The sequence below is a fragment of the Triticum urartu genome, chromosome 3 (assembly GCF_003073215.2).
Source record: "Triticum urartu cultivar G1812 chromosome 3, Tu2.1, whole genome shotgun sequence".
NCBI lineage: Eukaryota > Viridiplantae > Streptophyta > Magnoliopsida > Poales > Poaceae > Triticum > Triticum urartu.
The window spans coordinates 147,861,795-147,877,445 of NC_053024.1; the positions used below are offsets into that span (position 1 = coordinate 147,861,795).

Here is a 15,651-nt window from a genome sequence, read left to right on the forward strand (position 1 = left end):
CTTTTGATGAAACCACCTTCCCATTTTCCTATCCACACCTCTCTGACGCTGAACGATCGCCATCTAACCCGATTGTCAGTCCGTTCTTACCTGTGCAGGGATCAGCTCGTGGCGCTCCTCCTCTGATCGTGGTGCCAGCTCCACTTTCAAATGAGCGTCTGTCGCTCCGGGCAGGGGCGGCCTCGTCCGCGCCCCAGCCTGGCCCGTCTCTCGGGCCACCTTCCGGCCCGTCCGTCGAGCACGCTGCGTCGCCTCCCTCCACCTCGCGCGCCTCGGCAAGCTCGTGCGGGCCATCCATGCATTCAAGCTCCGCCGCCAGATCGACCTCGGGCGTCTCCTCTTCAACATCCACCGGCTCGCCGCCTCTCGCGCCACGTCCCCAGGCCGTTCGACAGATGATCACGCGCGCCCAGAACGGCGTGTTCCGGCCGAACCCGCGCTACCACAACCTCACCGCCACGGCTCCTGCGTCCACGACGGTGTCGCCAATCCCTCGCTCCGTTCGCACTGCTGTCCAGGACCCGAACTGGTTCGCGGCTATGGCAGAGGAATTCGCGGCGCTCGTCGGCAACCGCACCTGGGAGCTTGTTCCCCGGCCGCCCCGCGCTAACATCATCACAGGGAAGTGGGTTTTTCGCCACAAAACACGCGTCGACGGCTCCCTCGAGCGCTACAAGGCAAGGTGGGTGGTGCGCGGCTTCACTCAGCGTCCCGGTGTCGACTACGGCGAGACTTTCTCACCCGTCGTCAAGCCGACGACGATCCGCACCGTCCTGACGCTCGCTGCCTCACGTGGATGGCCTGTTCATCAATTGGACGTCAAGAACGCTTTCCTCCATGGCACGCTCGCCGAGGAGGTCTACTGACTCCAACCTGCTGGGTTCATCGACAAGAGCAAGCCTGACCATGTCTGCAGATTGAGCAAGTCTCTGTACGGGCTGAAACAGGCGCCTGGCGCCTGGTTCCTTCGCTTCGCCGGCTTCCTCGCCATGATCGGCTTCACGGCGACACGCTCGGACACGTCGCTGTTCACCTACACCCGCGGCAACGACACGGCCTTCCTGCTACTTTACGTGGACGACATCGTCTTGACAGCCTCAACTTCAGCCCTACTTCACATCTCATCGCGCAGCTCGCTCGTGAGTTCGCCATGAAGGATCTTCGCGCTCTACACTACTTCCTCGGCATTCGTGTCACGCGCACGGCGAACGGCTTCTTCCTGTCGCAGGAGCAGTACGCTGAGGAGATACTCGAGCGTGCGTCCATGGACAACTACAAGGCTGCACCCACACCTGTGGACACGAAGTCCAAACTTCCCTCCGCCGACGGGCCCAAGGTCGCCGATGCCTCTGCCTACCGCAGTCTCGCCGGGGCTCTACAGTACCTCACCATCACCCGCCCCGAGCTTGCGTACGCCGTGCAACAGCTGTGTCTTCACATGCATGACCCCCGGGTCTGTCATGAAGGCCTGCTGAAGCGCGCACTTCGCTATGTGCGCGGCACCACCGACTTGGGGCTCTGGATCCATCCTACTGCCAAGATCGAGCTTCGGGCCTTCACTGATGCAGATTGGGCTGGTTGCCCGGACACACGCCGCTCGACCTCGGGGTTTTGTGTCTACCTCGGCGACACTCTGGTCTCCTGGTCGTCGAAGCGCCAAGCCACGGTCTCGTGCTCCAGCGCCGAGGCCGAGTACCGGGGCGTCGCCAACGCGGTCGCCGAATGCATCTGGCTGCGTCAGCTTCTCGGTGAGCTCCTTCATCCAGTGCGCTCCGCCACCATCGTCTTCTATGACAACATCTCGGCCGTCTACCTCTCCGTCAACCCTGTGCACCACCGGCGCACAAGGCATGTCGAGTTGGACATCCACTTTGTTCGAGAACGGGTGGCACTCGGCGACTTCCGCGTCCTACATGTCCCTACTCGCCAGCAACTCGCTGATGTGCTGCCGTCGAACATTTTCTCTGAGTTCCGGTCCAGCCTTTGCGTCTCCTCCGGCGACGTCACGACTGCGGGGGGTGTTGAACTATAGAGCGCTGTGTGCCCCTGTGCCTAGTCAAAGCACACAGCGCCCACGATCACCCACGTACATGAGTAGTGGTGTAGTGGTCTAGTGGTGCAGTTAGGGCATCTCCAGCCATTGGCCCCCCAGGAGGGGCAAAAAATCGCCCCCTGGGGGCGCACCGGCGCTAAACCGCGCACTGGGGGCGTGATGCCCCCCAGTCGCGGCCCCCCACGGGTTTTTAAAAAAGTCAAATACGGCGCAAACACGACTCAAATTTAATGCAAACATCGGCGAGTTCGTTCAAATTTAAACATACTTTGCAAAAAAAGGGAAAAACTACCGCGGGCTACCCCCGCCGTCTCCCTCGCCGCCCGCCTCGCCGCCCGCCCACGCGGTTCTACATGCCGAGGAGGCGGTAGAACCGCGTGTAGTCACTGTCGTCGTCGTCGTCGTCGTCGCCCCCGCCGACGCCTCCGCCGTCCCTGCTGCATCCCTCCCCCGGTTGGCGCGGCGGGTTGGACGGTCCGGGGGCGTCGTCGTCGTCATCGCTGAGGACCACGACGCCGTGCTCGTCCTCGTGCCCACGCTTGCGGGCGGCGATCTCCTCCAGGGCCCGGCACTACCGGACCATCTCGTCACGGAGGTAGTCGTCCCGCGCCCACCGCAGGGCGTCCTCGTCGGAGAAGCCACGCCGGGCTATCTCCTAATACTCCACGGGGAGGCCGGGCTCCGGCTTGGGCTCCGGCTTGGGCTCGACGAGGACGAAGCGGCCGGTGGGGGAGGCGTTGTCGCCGATGCAGACGCCGGAGTTGCGGGTGCGCGCGCTGACAGGCGCCCTGGGGCTCCGGCTTGACGGGGCGGAGGTGGAGGCAGGGGGGAGCCGCCGGACGAGGAGGAGGACCCCCCGGTCTCCATGCGCCTCGGGGTCCAGGAGCTTCCCCGGCGGCGTGCGAAGGACGGGGGAGCGGGGTACTCGAGGCGCGGTGTGTTGCCGCCCTCGATGTACTCGAGGACGGCCTCCAACATGCGCCCGGGCACGCCCCACCACCGACGCCGGCCGACGGCGTTGAGCCTGCCGGAGGGCTCGACGCCATTGGTGGCCTCGAGCTGCTCGGCGTGGCGGCGGCGGAAGTAGGGCTCCCAGAGCGGGCTGTCAGGGACGTACCGTGGCCCCTCCCTCGCCGCACGCGGCAGGGACGAGCGGATGCGTGCGATCTCTGCACGCCGCGCCGCGCCAGTGGGTATCGGGGGCACCGGCACGCCGCCGGCGCTGATCCTCCACGCCCCGGGTACCCGCATGTCCGGCGGGACCGGGTACTCGGCCTTGAAAAGGAGGCGAGCCTCGCTCTCGTGAAGAGGGCGGCGACCGAAGCCGTTCGCCGTCGCGCCGTCGCCTGGGAAGCGCTCGGCCATGGGTGTTGGAGACGGCGAGAGAGAGGAGAGGGAGGAACGACGACGGCGAGAGAGTACGAGTCGCCGAGTGCGCTGGGGTGCGTCTTATATAGGCCGAGGCGCCGCCCGTGCGCGAGCCGCCGTGAGTACGCGTGGCGGGCGAGGGAGGGCGAGGGACGTGCGCCATCCGGTCTTCACTGCGCCGCCCGTGAAGCATCAATGGCGCAGGCTGACCGGCGCGGCAGCGCGACAGCTTTGGCATTGATTCGCCGCGGGAAACGAGGCGATGAGGACGACGAAGGGGCGAGAAGAGGGTAGAGTCGCTGACGCGGCGGGCCCGCGGCTGTTTCGCGCCAAAACAGTTCGCCCCGGCGCCCCCAGCGCGCCGGGTTCAGGCTGAGTCCGCCGGCGCTGTTTTCGGCCCAAACCGGTGAAAATCGGGCTCCTAGGGCGCGACTGGGCCGATTTTTCGGCGCCGGCACAAAAAAAACGCCTAAAAATGCCTTCTTGGAGGCGCGGCTGAAGATGCCTTTAGCTACAGTAGTGGTGCTCGTCACCTGAGTTTCCTCCTGTACTTATACGGCCTAGACAGATCAATGCAAAGTGTGTTGTGTCTCATCTTTCTTCAGAGGCAATCGCCAAGAGGCGCCTCCCTCGCTCCGCTGCTTTAACTCTCTCCAAGAAATGAGAAAGGATAGAAATGAAAATAAACAAAAAGGACAAAGGGAGGGCAGGGGACGGACGTTAACGGGCTGGCCCGGAAACTAAAGTGCTCGCGGTGCAGATCTCGGCATGAGATCGAACGGCCAAAAAATTGATTGAAGGCCAATTGTAAATCAGTTGACTGAAAAATAGCCAAACCGTAAAAAAAAAACACCCCCCAGGGCATGGGTCCCACCTCAGGCTCAGGGTTCCCCGCCGAGCTGTCACCGGAGCGGAGCCCGCGCGCCCTTGCCTATCGTTTCCCAGCCCGGTCCCCTGCGGATAAAGAAAAACGAAGCGCAGCCCCTCACAGCCACGCCTTGGTCCGTCTCTCCCCCTTGCTCTTCCTCCTCCTCCTCCTCCGGCCATACCGGCCGGAGGCACGCCGTGCGGCTGACCGTGGGGGCACGCTTGGAAACTCTGCTGCTGCGAATGAGGTGATGTACCTAACCAGGCTGGCTCCTTCACTTGTGTTTCTGCCGCCGAGGCTGCGAGAGGATGGCGCTAGCTAGAATGAGTTTCCACCTCTTGTGTTTTGCTCAATTACGCCGTGGAGATCACCGGACGGCGAGCTCCGAACGTCCGCGTGCATCTCGCCCCCCTCCTCCAGTCTGCTGGGCGCCGAAGAATGGACGCCAACAACAAATTCAGGGATGCATGCGTGCTCACCTCACCTGCCGATAGATAGATAGTAAAACTGTTTAAGCAGATTTTTTTTTTGCCAAGTGAGATAGATATGTGTGTTTTCCTTTCGTTCCAGCCCGCATTACTTCAATATTAAGTACAGTACAAGTATAGCAAGCAACACTGAATGCAGAGTAGGTTTGTGTTCTGCATTTTGTGCGCTTCATTTGGTTTCGAAAGCATCATTCAGAATCATGGCATCTGAATAAATCCTGACACTACTGGCCAGGTTGAGGAGCATATAGCGGTGCTACAATGCTACAAGACGGCATACAACTGACGCCGGCCTCCACTTCCAACAGCACGGGCAAGACAAGAAACAAGGGGAAAGAGCTCAACGGATCCGCCTCCACGGTAAGCACCGGATTGCACCGGAGTACTAGATAAGAATGACAAGCAGCTGTGACCACATCTCAGTTCTTGCCTGCACATTTCGAGATATAGGGCGGGGGAAAGATAGATATCCTTGGTGAATTTTGTGTGATCGACTTCTCTACTCTTTCCGTGATTTTTGTGCCCATATTGCGCCTGCTCATCTCAAACAAGTCAAGGGTTTCCTTCTTTGGGTGCTCCAGGAGGAGGAGGAGAAGCGCCAGGGCAATGGCGGCGACGCGCAGCCGCCGCCGGCGAGCACCTGCACGACGTGCGCCAAGGGGCACACGTGCCAGGCCGTGGTCAGCCGGACGCGGGAGATGCGCAGCCTGATCGACGCCAAGAAATCTCACCAGGCGCAGGCCCTGTTCGGCCACCTCGCCGACGAGGGCCACCGCCCGTCCCTGGTGACGTACACCACCCTGCTCACCGCGGTGACGAACCAGCGCGCGTTCGAGGCGATCCCTTCGCTGCTCGCCGGCATCGACGCCGCCGGGCTGCGGCCGGACGCCATCTTCTTCAACGCCCTCATCAACTCCTTCGTGGAGGCCGGGCGGATGGGCGAGGCCACCAGCACCTTCTGGAAGATGAGCCGCCACCACCCGGGCTGCCGCCCCACCATCAGCACCTTCAACACGCTCATCAAGGGCTTCGGCATCGCCGGCCGCCCCGACGAGTCGCAGCGCATCTTCGACATGATGGCCGGCGGCGACGGCGCCGGGGTCGCGTCCACGGTGAGGCCCAACCTGACCACCTACAACATCCTGGTGAAGGCGTGGTGCGACCACCGGAGGCTGGAGGAGGCGTGGGGCGTGGTGGGCCGGATGCGGGCGCGCGGCGTGGAGCCCGACGTCGTCACCTACAACACCGTCGCCAGCGCCTACGCCAAGAACGACGAGACGTGGCGGGCGGAGGAGCTGGTGGTGGAGATGGTGCGCGCCAGGCTGCGCACCAGCGAGCGCACCTGGGGAATCATCGTCGGCGGATACTGCCGGGAGGGCAGGCTGGAGGAGGCGCTCCGCTGCGTCCGCCAGATGAAGGACGCCGGCGTCCTCCCCAACGTCATCGTCTTCAACACCCTCCTCAAGGGCTTCCTCGACGCCAACGACACGGCCGCCGCCGACGACGTACGCACGTGAGCTCAGAGCGAGCTCAGAGCTCACAAAACTCGATTGATTCTTGATCTTATGATGTGCAGGTTCTCGGGCTGATGGAGCAGTTCGGCATCGAGCCGGACATCGTGACGTACAGCCACCAGCTGAACGCCTTCAGCTCGCTGGGGCACATGGCGAAGTGCAGCAAGGTGTTCGACACGATGGTAGAGGCCAGGATCGAGCCGGACCCGCAGGTGTACAGCATCCTGGCCAAGGGCCACGTCCGGGCGCAGCAGCCCGGCAAGGCGGAGGAGCTCCTGGAGCGGATGCGCCGCCTCGGCGTGCGCCCCAACGTCGTCACCTTCACCACCGTCATCAGCGGCTGGTGCAGCGTCGCCGACATGGACAACGCCGCCAGGGTGTACAAGAAGATGCGGGACGCCGGCGTGCGCCCCAACCTCCGGACGTTCGAGACGCTCATCTGGGGGTACAGCGAGCAGAAGCAGCCGTGGAAGGCCGAGGAGGTCCTCCGGATGATGCAGGAGGCCGGCGTCAGGCCGAAGCAGAGCACCTACAGCCTCGTCGCCGATGCGTGGAAGGCCGTCGGCCTGGTCAAGAACGCCAACCGCAACCTCGGTTCCCCCGACGACCGTCGTCGCCCCGCCCCCAACGCGAGCGATCACGACGAGCCGGACCGCCGTCCCGACGACGACGACGACAAGCTGCAGAGATCCGGAAGAGCCAGTGAGCAGGCAACGAGTGATCCATCATCACGTGCCAGTTTCGTGCAGGTGACAAGCGCGCTAGGGACAGGCAGGGCTGGAGACTTTGCATCGTCGGCGCCGCCGTCGTCGTCGTCGCCGTGGCGATCGTGTCAGCTCCGACTGCGATCCTCGGGGTTTTGCAGGGAGCGAAGGCAGAAGCAGGGTGGGCTGTACAGTCACAGCATCAGCTCAATCAAGATGGTCTTCCTCAGTTAAGAGGTGGACATGTTTGCTGTTCAGCACATGTACACTACTACCTATAAAACCCAATTCTTCCCCAAAATTTATCTCCTGACCGTAGATGCTGGTCATTTTTGTATGATTCTGCACACACATTGGTCTTCGATTCAGATGTCTCACTCTCACCATTCCACAGATCAGACTCCCCTCAAACAGCATGTGTGATCTATGATACCAACTGAATGCTATGCTCTCAATCAAACACTGATGCTGGAGAATTATTAACCAGATGGTTCCAATGCCATGAACGACCACAACAATATCTACACGATCACAACCATTATACGCTCTTATACTTGTCAAAACTAACAACATCTCAAGCAATAGATTACCAAATCAAGAGTAGCTGCAAGCAGTCTGGGCGATCATGATGGGCTTGTCGGTGAGAGAGCTCACAAGAACCGGGCATCGCACACGCTTGGCGTGTGTCACCCTGACAAGCCTGCCGATGACATACCCTCTCGTCCTCACCGCCAAGTCCACGGTGAGGGGCACGCCGTCGGTGTCGGTGAGGACGAAGGTAGCCCCGGCTCCGTAGAGCGGCGTCTTCTCGCCGTGCAGGGTCACCGATGCGACGTGCCGGCTCTTCTTCGGCTGGTAGAACTTGTCCAGCTGCAGAGCAGCAGCAGCAGCAGTAGGAGGCGGCATTAGCTACCGGAATTCTGACGGAGGAACTTCAGAAAGCGGAGTTCCTCTCTGATGCTTTTTGGCGTGCTAATTACCTGACCGCTGGCGATGGGTATCTGGGAATAGTAGAGCTGGATGGAGGTGGAAGAGACATGGATGCCGAACATGGTGGAGGGGTTGTGGACGTCAATCTCGAGCGAGCAGTTCATCGTGACGAACTTGGTCGGCACTCCGGTGCCGTCCGTCCCTTCGCCGGCGTAGAAATTCTCCACTCTCAAGCTCTGCACAGAACCAAACAAATTCTAAGGTTGTGTAATAGAGGGAGATACTGAATTTAAGGTGGCAGAGATGAAATGCACCTTGACGAGGACGCTGGGTTTATCACGGCGGGCGGCGCCCCAGACGACGAGGCAGACGAGGGTGAAGGCGAGGACGAGAACCGAGAACCAGAAGGCGGCGACGCAGCTCCTGGAGAGCTCCTGCTCCTGGTCCACGCCGGCGTCCTCGGCCTCCTCCTCGTCAATCACGTCCACCTCGTGCCACCCCTTGCCGTGGCCGTGGGGGCGCTTCCGGGTGGCGGCGGCCCGGCCGCCGCCGGTGAGGTTCCCGGAGAAGCGGCTGGCGGAGGAGGCCCTGGAGTGCGGGCCGATGGAGGACTGGTGCGACGGGGAGTCGAGGGGGCTGTTGTACACGGGGGTGGCCTGCGTGGACGAGGACTTGTCGCCGTCGTCCCGCGAGTCGCGCGACGGGCTGACGACGTAGTAGGCCGCCCGCTTCGGGGACCGCGACGGCGACGTGGTCGCCAGGCTCGTCACGTCCGAGTCCGACGTCGTGTGCTTCATCGTCCCGTCGCGCGGCGCTGCCACCAGGAGGAAGGATTTGATTTCTTGGAGAAGCTCACTGGCCTGAAACGCTTGTGGAGCAATGAGATCTTGGAGGGCAATAATCATCTGAAGATTGCAAGTTTGACGCTCGCTTATATGGGAAGAAAAGGGAAAACGTGAACGCTTTTGGTAAGAATTGCAATAATTGAAGGCAAAATTTTGACGCGCTATAATTGAAGAGAAATTAAGAGTGAATATTGATTGAGAGCGGGACAAAATTATAATCTCGTAGACCAGGATTGTTTGGGAATTATTAACGTAGCACGTCGATGAAATCATAATCCCGCGCAATTGCGTCAGCATGTCACCAAAGAAGAAAGAAGAAAGAAGAAAGAAGAGAATTGATCATCAGTTGTCAATGGACCAACTTCTCTGTAGCGCACGAATCAAATCGATGAGTTACGTAATCGGTTGGTTTCGACCGCGATCCCAGCCGGCAGCCGCGACCGGACCGCCGGAGAAGTATTTTTCTGAAGAAAGAAAACGAGACGCGGGCAAGATATCGATGATCTCATGCATGATCTGACGTCCGCCCCGCCCCCCAGAGAAGAAGAAAGAGGGAAGGAGAAGATGAAACGGCCGGTACGGTGGTCGCTTGGATGAGGAATGATGATCGAATCATTCGACCTCTCTCCTCCAAGAAGGAACGGGATCAGGCGCGCGGGCCCTCGCCTGAAGAAACAAGAGGAGGGGAGAGAGAAAGAGATTGGCGGGAGCACTCGCCTGTTCTTCGCCCACGCAGACGCCGATGGAAGCGGGCGGCGCGCGGAGGGAGGCTGCAGTGACGCGCGAGGAGCTCGGGCTGGGTCTGGGGCTCGAAACGGCTCGTCAAGTGGCGCCGCGTGCTCCTGCATGCTCCCTCCCCCTTTGACGCATGCAGCTGTTCGAGGGAGGGAGGGAGGGAACGCTGCTTGCTTGACCAGGCGCCCTTACACGTGGGCCCCACCCAGTGCGCGGGGCCCGCCTGTCAGCCCCGGAGCGTGGAAGACAGCTGCTTCTCCTATCTCTCACTCTGTACAAGACGGTGATATCAGCTGGGTCCGAAGCGGTCGATCGAGCGGCCCGTGCCGTAATGCGAAACAAACTGCAGACGGACGGTCAAGGAAACGTGGGGGCTTCGCCGAGCCCGGGAAGCAGCGTCCACGTCTCGTCGCCACCATACACGGTACGCCTACACATACCCTAGTATAGCAGAGAAGAAAACCATGCCATGTACCGCCGCTCAAGGATCAATGTATGTATGTACGTACGAACGTTCTTGGCTCTCGCGACGTGCCCAACCGCCCACTCGGTCCATCTGCCGCAGCTACTCCCTCTGTTTCTATTAGTTGTCGCTTAAACGGATGTATCTAGCACTGAAATACATCTAGATACATCCATTTCAGAGACAATTAATATGGAACGGAGGGAGAGTACATCTTAATAATGGATCCATCCTTCGTGCAGTGCAGTCCATCACGCATTCACGCGTGTCGCCCGGTAGGGGATCGCGACCTGTCAAAGGATCAGACGGTGTACAACGGACACCTCAGTGAGGATACCACAGTGCTGCCGGATCCCAAAATGTGAAATGGGGTACTCCTCTCCTCACTCGGGCCATCGTCCACTATCCTGTGCGTGCGCGTTCAATGCTCCAGCCATCCGTTGAGCGGCCATGATGATACGCTGCCGCTGGGCTGCATTTCCTCGACCAAGGAAACCGGCCGGGCATACTATACATAGCACGGCATCGGCATCGACACAAGATAACAACTCCAGCCCGAATACATGGCACCGGCATCGGCATCCCAGTAAGAAATCAAACTTATTGACCTTTCTTTCTCGTCGAATGTTCACCGACCGAAAACAACAGATTTCAATATGATCCCCAAACAGAAAACATCTTGTCGTGCTTCACTTCTTCATATCATATACAACGCACGGCGGATTATCCTGATCATCATCAGACAACCGGAGTCAGCAGCGGCTTCTTCAGAACATGCGCCTCCAGGTTGCCCAGGACCAGGTCCGCCATGGCCTGGCGCGTCTCGTGCGTCCCGCTCCCCACGTGGGGCACCAGCACGACGTTGTCGAGCGTGAACAGCGCCTCAGGCACGTTGGGCTCGTCCTCGAACACGTCGAGGCCCGCCCCGCCGAGGCGCCCCTCGACGAGCGCCGAGACCAGCTCGGGTTCGTCAACATGAGGGCCGCGCCCAATGTTGATGAGCAGGCCCTTGGGACCCAGCGCCTCAATCACCTCACGGTTGACGATGTGCCGGGTCTGCTCGTTCAGCGGGCAGGCCACCACAAGGATGTCGCTGTTTGCCGCCAGTTCGACCACGCTCGGGTAATAGGTGTAGCTGGGGTAGTCTTTCTTTGTTCTCTGGTAGTAGTTGACTGGGCAATCAAAGGCCTCCACTCGGGTGGCAATGGCAAGCCCTATCCTGCCCAGCCCGATGATGCCCACCCTCTTGCCACTGAACTGCAACAGGATAAACAAAATCTATGAGAAAAACGAGCCACAGATGTTCTACCTGCTTAAACAAGGAAATATAAGAAAGAAAGGATCCAAAACGGAATGCCGAGATTGCATGCCCCGACCACACACAAAGGTACCAGCAAGTGAAGAGGGACAGATGCAAATATCTCTGTAAATATATGAATAAACTTTGGAACTGATGGTCTTATTTATCATGGTTGATTGCATATCAGACATAACATATGATGTCTTCCGAAAACAATAGATAATGCTGAGTTCATAAACTAGACAAAAAACCCAGAGTTTGGATTACAAACTGTTAACATCTGGGAATCCCAGTAACAATCAGATGACTGGGGTGAGTAAGGGCTTATTAAGAGCATGTGCCTCTAAATTCTTCAGAACCAGATCAGCCATTGCCTTGCATGTTTCTTCTGTATCACTTCCTACATGAGGGACCAAAACAACATTATCTAAACTGAAAAGTTGCTCTGGAGCAAAGGGCTCATGCTCAAACACATCAAGGCCTGCTGCTCCAAGGCGTTTCTCAACAAGAGCAGACACAAGCTCAGGTTCATCCACATGTGCTCCACGCCCAATGTTTATGAGCACACCATCTGGTCCTAGCGCATCCATGACCTTACGATTGACAATGTGATGCGTCTCGGCATTAAGCGAACATGCTACAACAAGCACGTCACAATTGGCTGCCAGGTCAACAACATTCGTAAAGAACTTGTAGTTTGGAAATGACTTCTCTGATCTTGAGTGGTAACTGATTGAGCAACCAAATGCTTCAGCTCTTTTTGCTATGGCTAAGCCTATCCTGCCAAGCCCAAGAATGGCAACTCTTTTACCACTGAACTGCAGAGAAGTAACGAGAGTCGGTTATCTTTTGCTCTTTGGGGAAACCAAATCTACTATTAGGATCACATGCACCCCCAACCTTTATATCTACCACAAAACAGTAACCAGCATCGTCAGCTATTTCATGCTTTCATAGGACAGCCGTTAGGCTGATATCTCATCATTATAATCAGTAGCAGATCAATCTTGCAAAGGACATTCTCTCCTTGAGATAGCTGCATCCGAACTCTTTTGTTTTTCAAATGCAGGTGCTACCCCCAGCCTCCACATCCATTGATGCGCGCAGCCAAAAGTGCACCTGAATGTGTTGCATTGTTTAACAGGATTCCACTCGCACTGAAGATGTCCTTCAATGTTTTAAGGGAGCAGGAAAATGGCACGGTGACAAGAGCATATTGCACCATACAGTTCATGAAAAGTTCTGGTGGGTATTATCATGGAACCCTTGGTTGGTATGATGCATAAACTATCTACTTAGCCATAAAACACTGGAGAACATGACAAAACATGTCGCTATCAAGAATAACGAGTCGACGAGTCAAGCCAAGGTTGAGACTCATAGACTAATCATGACTGGTCTAGGCTAATGCTGGACTAGTCGACATGGTACTGTAGTACTCAACTAATAACACATAGTACAGTATACAATAAAAATTGAATGCATGGTTAGTGGATGAAGAACCTGAGGCTCTGCCAATTGTAGTAGCTATTCATCAGGAAGTGGATGAAGTAATCAACTGTTCACCTATCTTTCCCAAATTTCCCTAAAAAAAACTTGTCCCTCCCAAATTGAGTCGATCGACTCAAAAACCTAGACTAGTCTGGACTAGTCGAGGACTAGTCGCTCCACCGCTCAACTCAATAAGCTAGTCTACACGAAGAAGCTAGTCGACAATCTCATAATTCATGGTTGCTATAAGAATCCTATTTGTGCTACTATGAAGCAATGGTCAGGGAGGAACAAATCATGGTTTCCAACGTTTTCTGATCATCCATCAGCCTTGGTATTAATACGATTCCAAGTGACGGGCTGACGGCACAATATGGAGATATGCTACAACATAAAACCTCGAGAGCCATGTGAATATGTCAAAAAAGAACCAAAAAATCCCTAACCTAGTAAGAAACTGATATTAAATAAGAGAAGATAGGAACCACATCACCATATGTGAGCCATCCTAAATCAGAATGCTCACTAGATTTCTAGAAAAACCCTGCGGCTACAGCACTATAACTATGTGATTCCTCCACATCTTATATTTAAGTTTTTGGACACCAGCATACAGCTTGAATCAGCAATGAAGAAGGTCAACATTTTACAGTCAGGTAGTACAAATTTTGATCTAATAGGATGCATTTCACCGCTGAGCAGTGGTGAGCAGTCTTTTAAGAGACTGTCATAGATTGCAACCTAAGCTACTGCAAATGCCTTCGAACCACGGCTTCCTCAAATGATATGACTGACATGGCATAAACTAAGGATAGTCGCAACCTAAGCTACTGCAAATGCCTTTGAACCACTACTCTCTCAAATGATATGACTGACATGGCATAAACTAAGGATAGTCGCAACCTAAGCTACTGCAAATGACTTTGAACCACTACTTCCCCATTGATATGACTCACATGGTAAAGAGAGGCAAATGTACTAAGTTACTAACTACCAACAATATTTTAGGAAGATAACCAATGATGTGCCAAAAAAAACTGACAAGGATCCAATAAAGTTCAACTGTTTCTCCTTTCTACCTGTACTAGATTTTGCTCTCTGCAATTTAACATCTCTGTATTGCCTATTTCCCTTTCGTGCATTCATATTCGCTGAATGCCCACTGCTGTGTTATAGTTCCTTTTCCAACCAAGTTATTGCCGTATTCATTTTGACAGAACCGATACCAAGTATACACACTTTATGATTAAACCAAAGACACCAAAGCACTAAGAGCGCACTGAATTATTGGACTGGAAAATATAAATGGAAGTCAATGGGCAAGCATCGGAAACCAACCCGCGTGGTGAGTGTGTAGTCCCCCTTGGCCTTCCACAGGCCGGCGCGCACGTAGCGGTCGGCCTGCGGGATCTTCCTCAGCGCGGCGATGGAGAGGCCGACGGCGAGGTCGGCGACGTCGTCGGTGAGGACGTCGGGGGTGTTGGTGACGCGGATCCCGCGCTCGCGGCACTTGGGGAGGTCGACGCGGTCGATCCCCACGGAGAAGGAGGCGACGATCTCGAGCGACGGCAGCGCGTCGATGAGCGCGGCGTCGGCGTTGTAGCTGGCGTTGCCGACGACAGCGCGGATGGCGGAGGCGTTGGCGCGGAGGAACTCGGCGCGGCCGTCGGGAGGGGAGTCCCAGAAGCGGAAGAGGCGGAAGCGGCGGTCGAGCTCCTGCTCCAGGTAGGCGTTCATGGGGTGCAGCAGCAGCACGCCCAGGGACTCCATCGCCATGGCCGCCGGGGGCACCGAGGGCGGCAGCGGATGCGGCTGGCTGTTGTGTGGTGGGTGGGTGGGCTGCTCCGCGGTGGCTACTGGTGGGGAAATGCTGACGCTCGACGCCGGCCTTGTTTGCTAGCGTCTTATTATCCTCTATGGGCCGCAGGTTGCAGTCCAGCCGGACAAGGACGGGCGGCCTACTGAGTTCGAGGGATGATGGTTGAGTCAGCCACCCTAATTTTCAATTACCTAAAAAAATGTCCCAAAAAATTACCTAAAAAAACTAATTTTCAAGGTAGATATGTTTCTCCATGTGAACAGGATGACAAATGAATAAAAGCTTCACGAGATTGCCTAAAAAAGATAGATATACTTTTTTTTATCTAAAGAAGCAGATGTTTTTGTTAGATCGATCTAATTTTCTAGAGTTTATGTCGCTCTAGCGGATCCCTATCTAATATAGTCTTGACCTGAACCCGTCTCCCTTATGTCCATCTACTCGGCTGGTTAAAAAACAACAAGCATGATTACTCAACGTTGATGCAACCCTAGACCGATGAAAGTGATTTTAGAAACGAGCGACACCCACAAAGCACAAGCCCACCTATTTTCACCATGGCTTGATACAACAAAGGTCAAGACCTCATTCGGATTTTTTTACCTCATTCGGGGTTGGTCTCACACGAAAAAAACAATCTCCGTGCCTTGTACAAACTCTTCATTCTTCCACGACACTTGAAGGTTCATCGCTTAGAGGCGCACACCCTGCAAGAGTGAGAAGCAAAGCAAAGTCACATGGATGAACTTCTTAAAAGATTTTCAATCAAACTCTCTCATGAACTCATAGAATCTCTCCCTCACAAGATAAGCTTGAAGCAGAGCGAGACTGAGCACAAAGATAGGTTCAAGAATGGGAGGGGGCACTAGTAGAAAAAGGTCCATTTGTCCCGATTCGGGAACCGGGACTAAAGGGTCGGTACTAAAGCCCAACACCTTTAGTCCCGGTTCTTACACCAACCGGGACAGATGGGTCTCCACGTGGCCGTTGCGGCTTGCCCAGGTAGGGGGGCCTTTTGTCCCGGTTGGTAGCACCAACCGGGACCAATAAACTTCTACGCGTCAGCAGTTCAG

General features: G+C 56.4%; 4 protein-coding genes across 4 annotated transcripts; 2 read left to right on the plus strand and 2 right to left on the minus strand.

Annotated features, from left to right (window-relative positions):
- The first annotated feature begins 4,345 nt into the window (after positions 1–4,345).
- On the plus strand, positions 4,346–7,388 carry LOC125543356 (pentatricopeptide repeat-containing protein At5g25630-like). The gene is made up of 4 exons (XM_048706675.1): positions 4,346–4,536; positions 5,013–5,137; positions 5,359–6,282; positions 6,354–7,388. Exons 2-4 carry the CDS (start codon positions 5,039–5,041, stop codon positions 7,227–7,229), a joined length of 1,899 nt encoding a protein of 632 aa, XP_048562632.1. The 5' UTR covers positions 4,346–4,536; positions 5,013–5,038; the 3' UTR covers positions 7,230–7,388.
- Positions 7,389–7,439: 51 nt separating this feature from the next.
- Positions 7,440–9,627, minus strand: LOC125543357. Its single transcript, XM_048706676.1, has 3 exons — positions 8,240–9,627; positions 7,976–8,161; positions 7,440–7,865 (listed from the first exon to the last, which is right to left on the minus strand). The coding sequence occupies exons 1-3, from the start codon at positions 9,065–9,067 to the stop codon at positions 7,590–7,592; spliced, it is 1,290 nt and encodes a 429-aa protein (XP_048562633.1). The 5' UTR covers positions 9,068–9,627; the 3' UTR covers positions 7,440–7,589.
- Positions 9,628–9,836: 209 nt separating this feature from the next.
- Positions 9,837–11,252, plus strand: LOC125546742. The gene is given in 3 exon segments (XM_048710889.1): positions 9,837–9,929; positions 10,711–10,972; positions 10,975–11,252. Coding segments are annotated over 3 exon segments (633 nt in total).
- A 218-nt stretch (positions 11,253–11,470) lies between these two features.
- On the minus strand, positions 11,471–14,657 carry LOC125543358 (glyoxylate/hydroxypyruvate/pyruvate reductase 2KGR-like). The gene is made up of 2 exons (XM_048706678.1): positions 14,098–14,657; positions 11,471–12,086 (listed from the first exon to the last, which is right to left on the minus strand). The coding sequence occupies exons 1-2, from the start codon at positions 14,533–14,535 to the stop codon at positions 11,568–11,570; spliced, it is 957 nt and encodes a 318-aa protein (XP_048562635.1). The 5' UTR covers positions 14,536–14,657; the 3' UTR covers positions 11,471–11,567.
- Positions 14,658–15,651: the final 994 nt, after the last annotated feature.

Excerpts from the sequence above, each read along its gene's own strand:
- LOC125543358 (XM_048706678.1), bottom strand. The coding sequence starts at position 14,535 with ATGGCGATGGAGTCCCTGGGCGTGCTGCTGCTGCACCCCATGAACGCC. Across the intron at positions 12,087-14,097 it reads ACTACACACTCACCACGCGG|TTCAGTGGTAAAAGAGTTGC; the intron begins GTTGGTTTCCGA and ends ACTTCTCTGCAG.
- LOC125543357 (XM_048706676.1), bottom strand. The coding sequence starts at position 9,067 with ATGCTGACGCAATTGCGCGGGATTATGATTTCATCGACGTGCTACGTT. Across the intron at positions 8,162-8,239 it reads AACCCAGCGTCCTCGTCAAG|AGCTTGAGAGTGGAGAATTT; the intron begins GTGCATTTCATC and ends GGTTCTGTGCAG. Across the intron at positions 7,866-7,975 it reads TACCCATCGCCAGCGGTCAG|CTGGACAAGTTCTACCAGCC; the intron begins GTAATTAGCACG and ends GCTGCTCTGCAG.
- LOC125543356 (XM_048706675.1), top strand. The coding sequence starts at position 5,039 with ATGCTACAAGACGGCATACAACTGACGCCGGCCTCCACTTCCAACAGC. Across the intron at positions 5,138-5,358 it reads TCAACGGATCCGCCTCCACG|GAGGAGGAGGAGAAGCGCCA; the intron begins GTAAGCACCGGA and ends TGGGTGCTCCAG. Across the intron at positions 6,283-6,353 it reads ACACGGCCGCCGCCGACGAC|GTTCTCGGGCTGATGGAGCA; the intron begins GTACGCACGTGA and ends TATGATGTGCAG.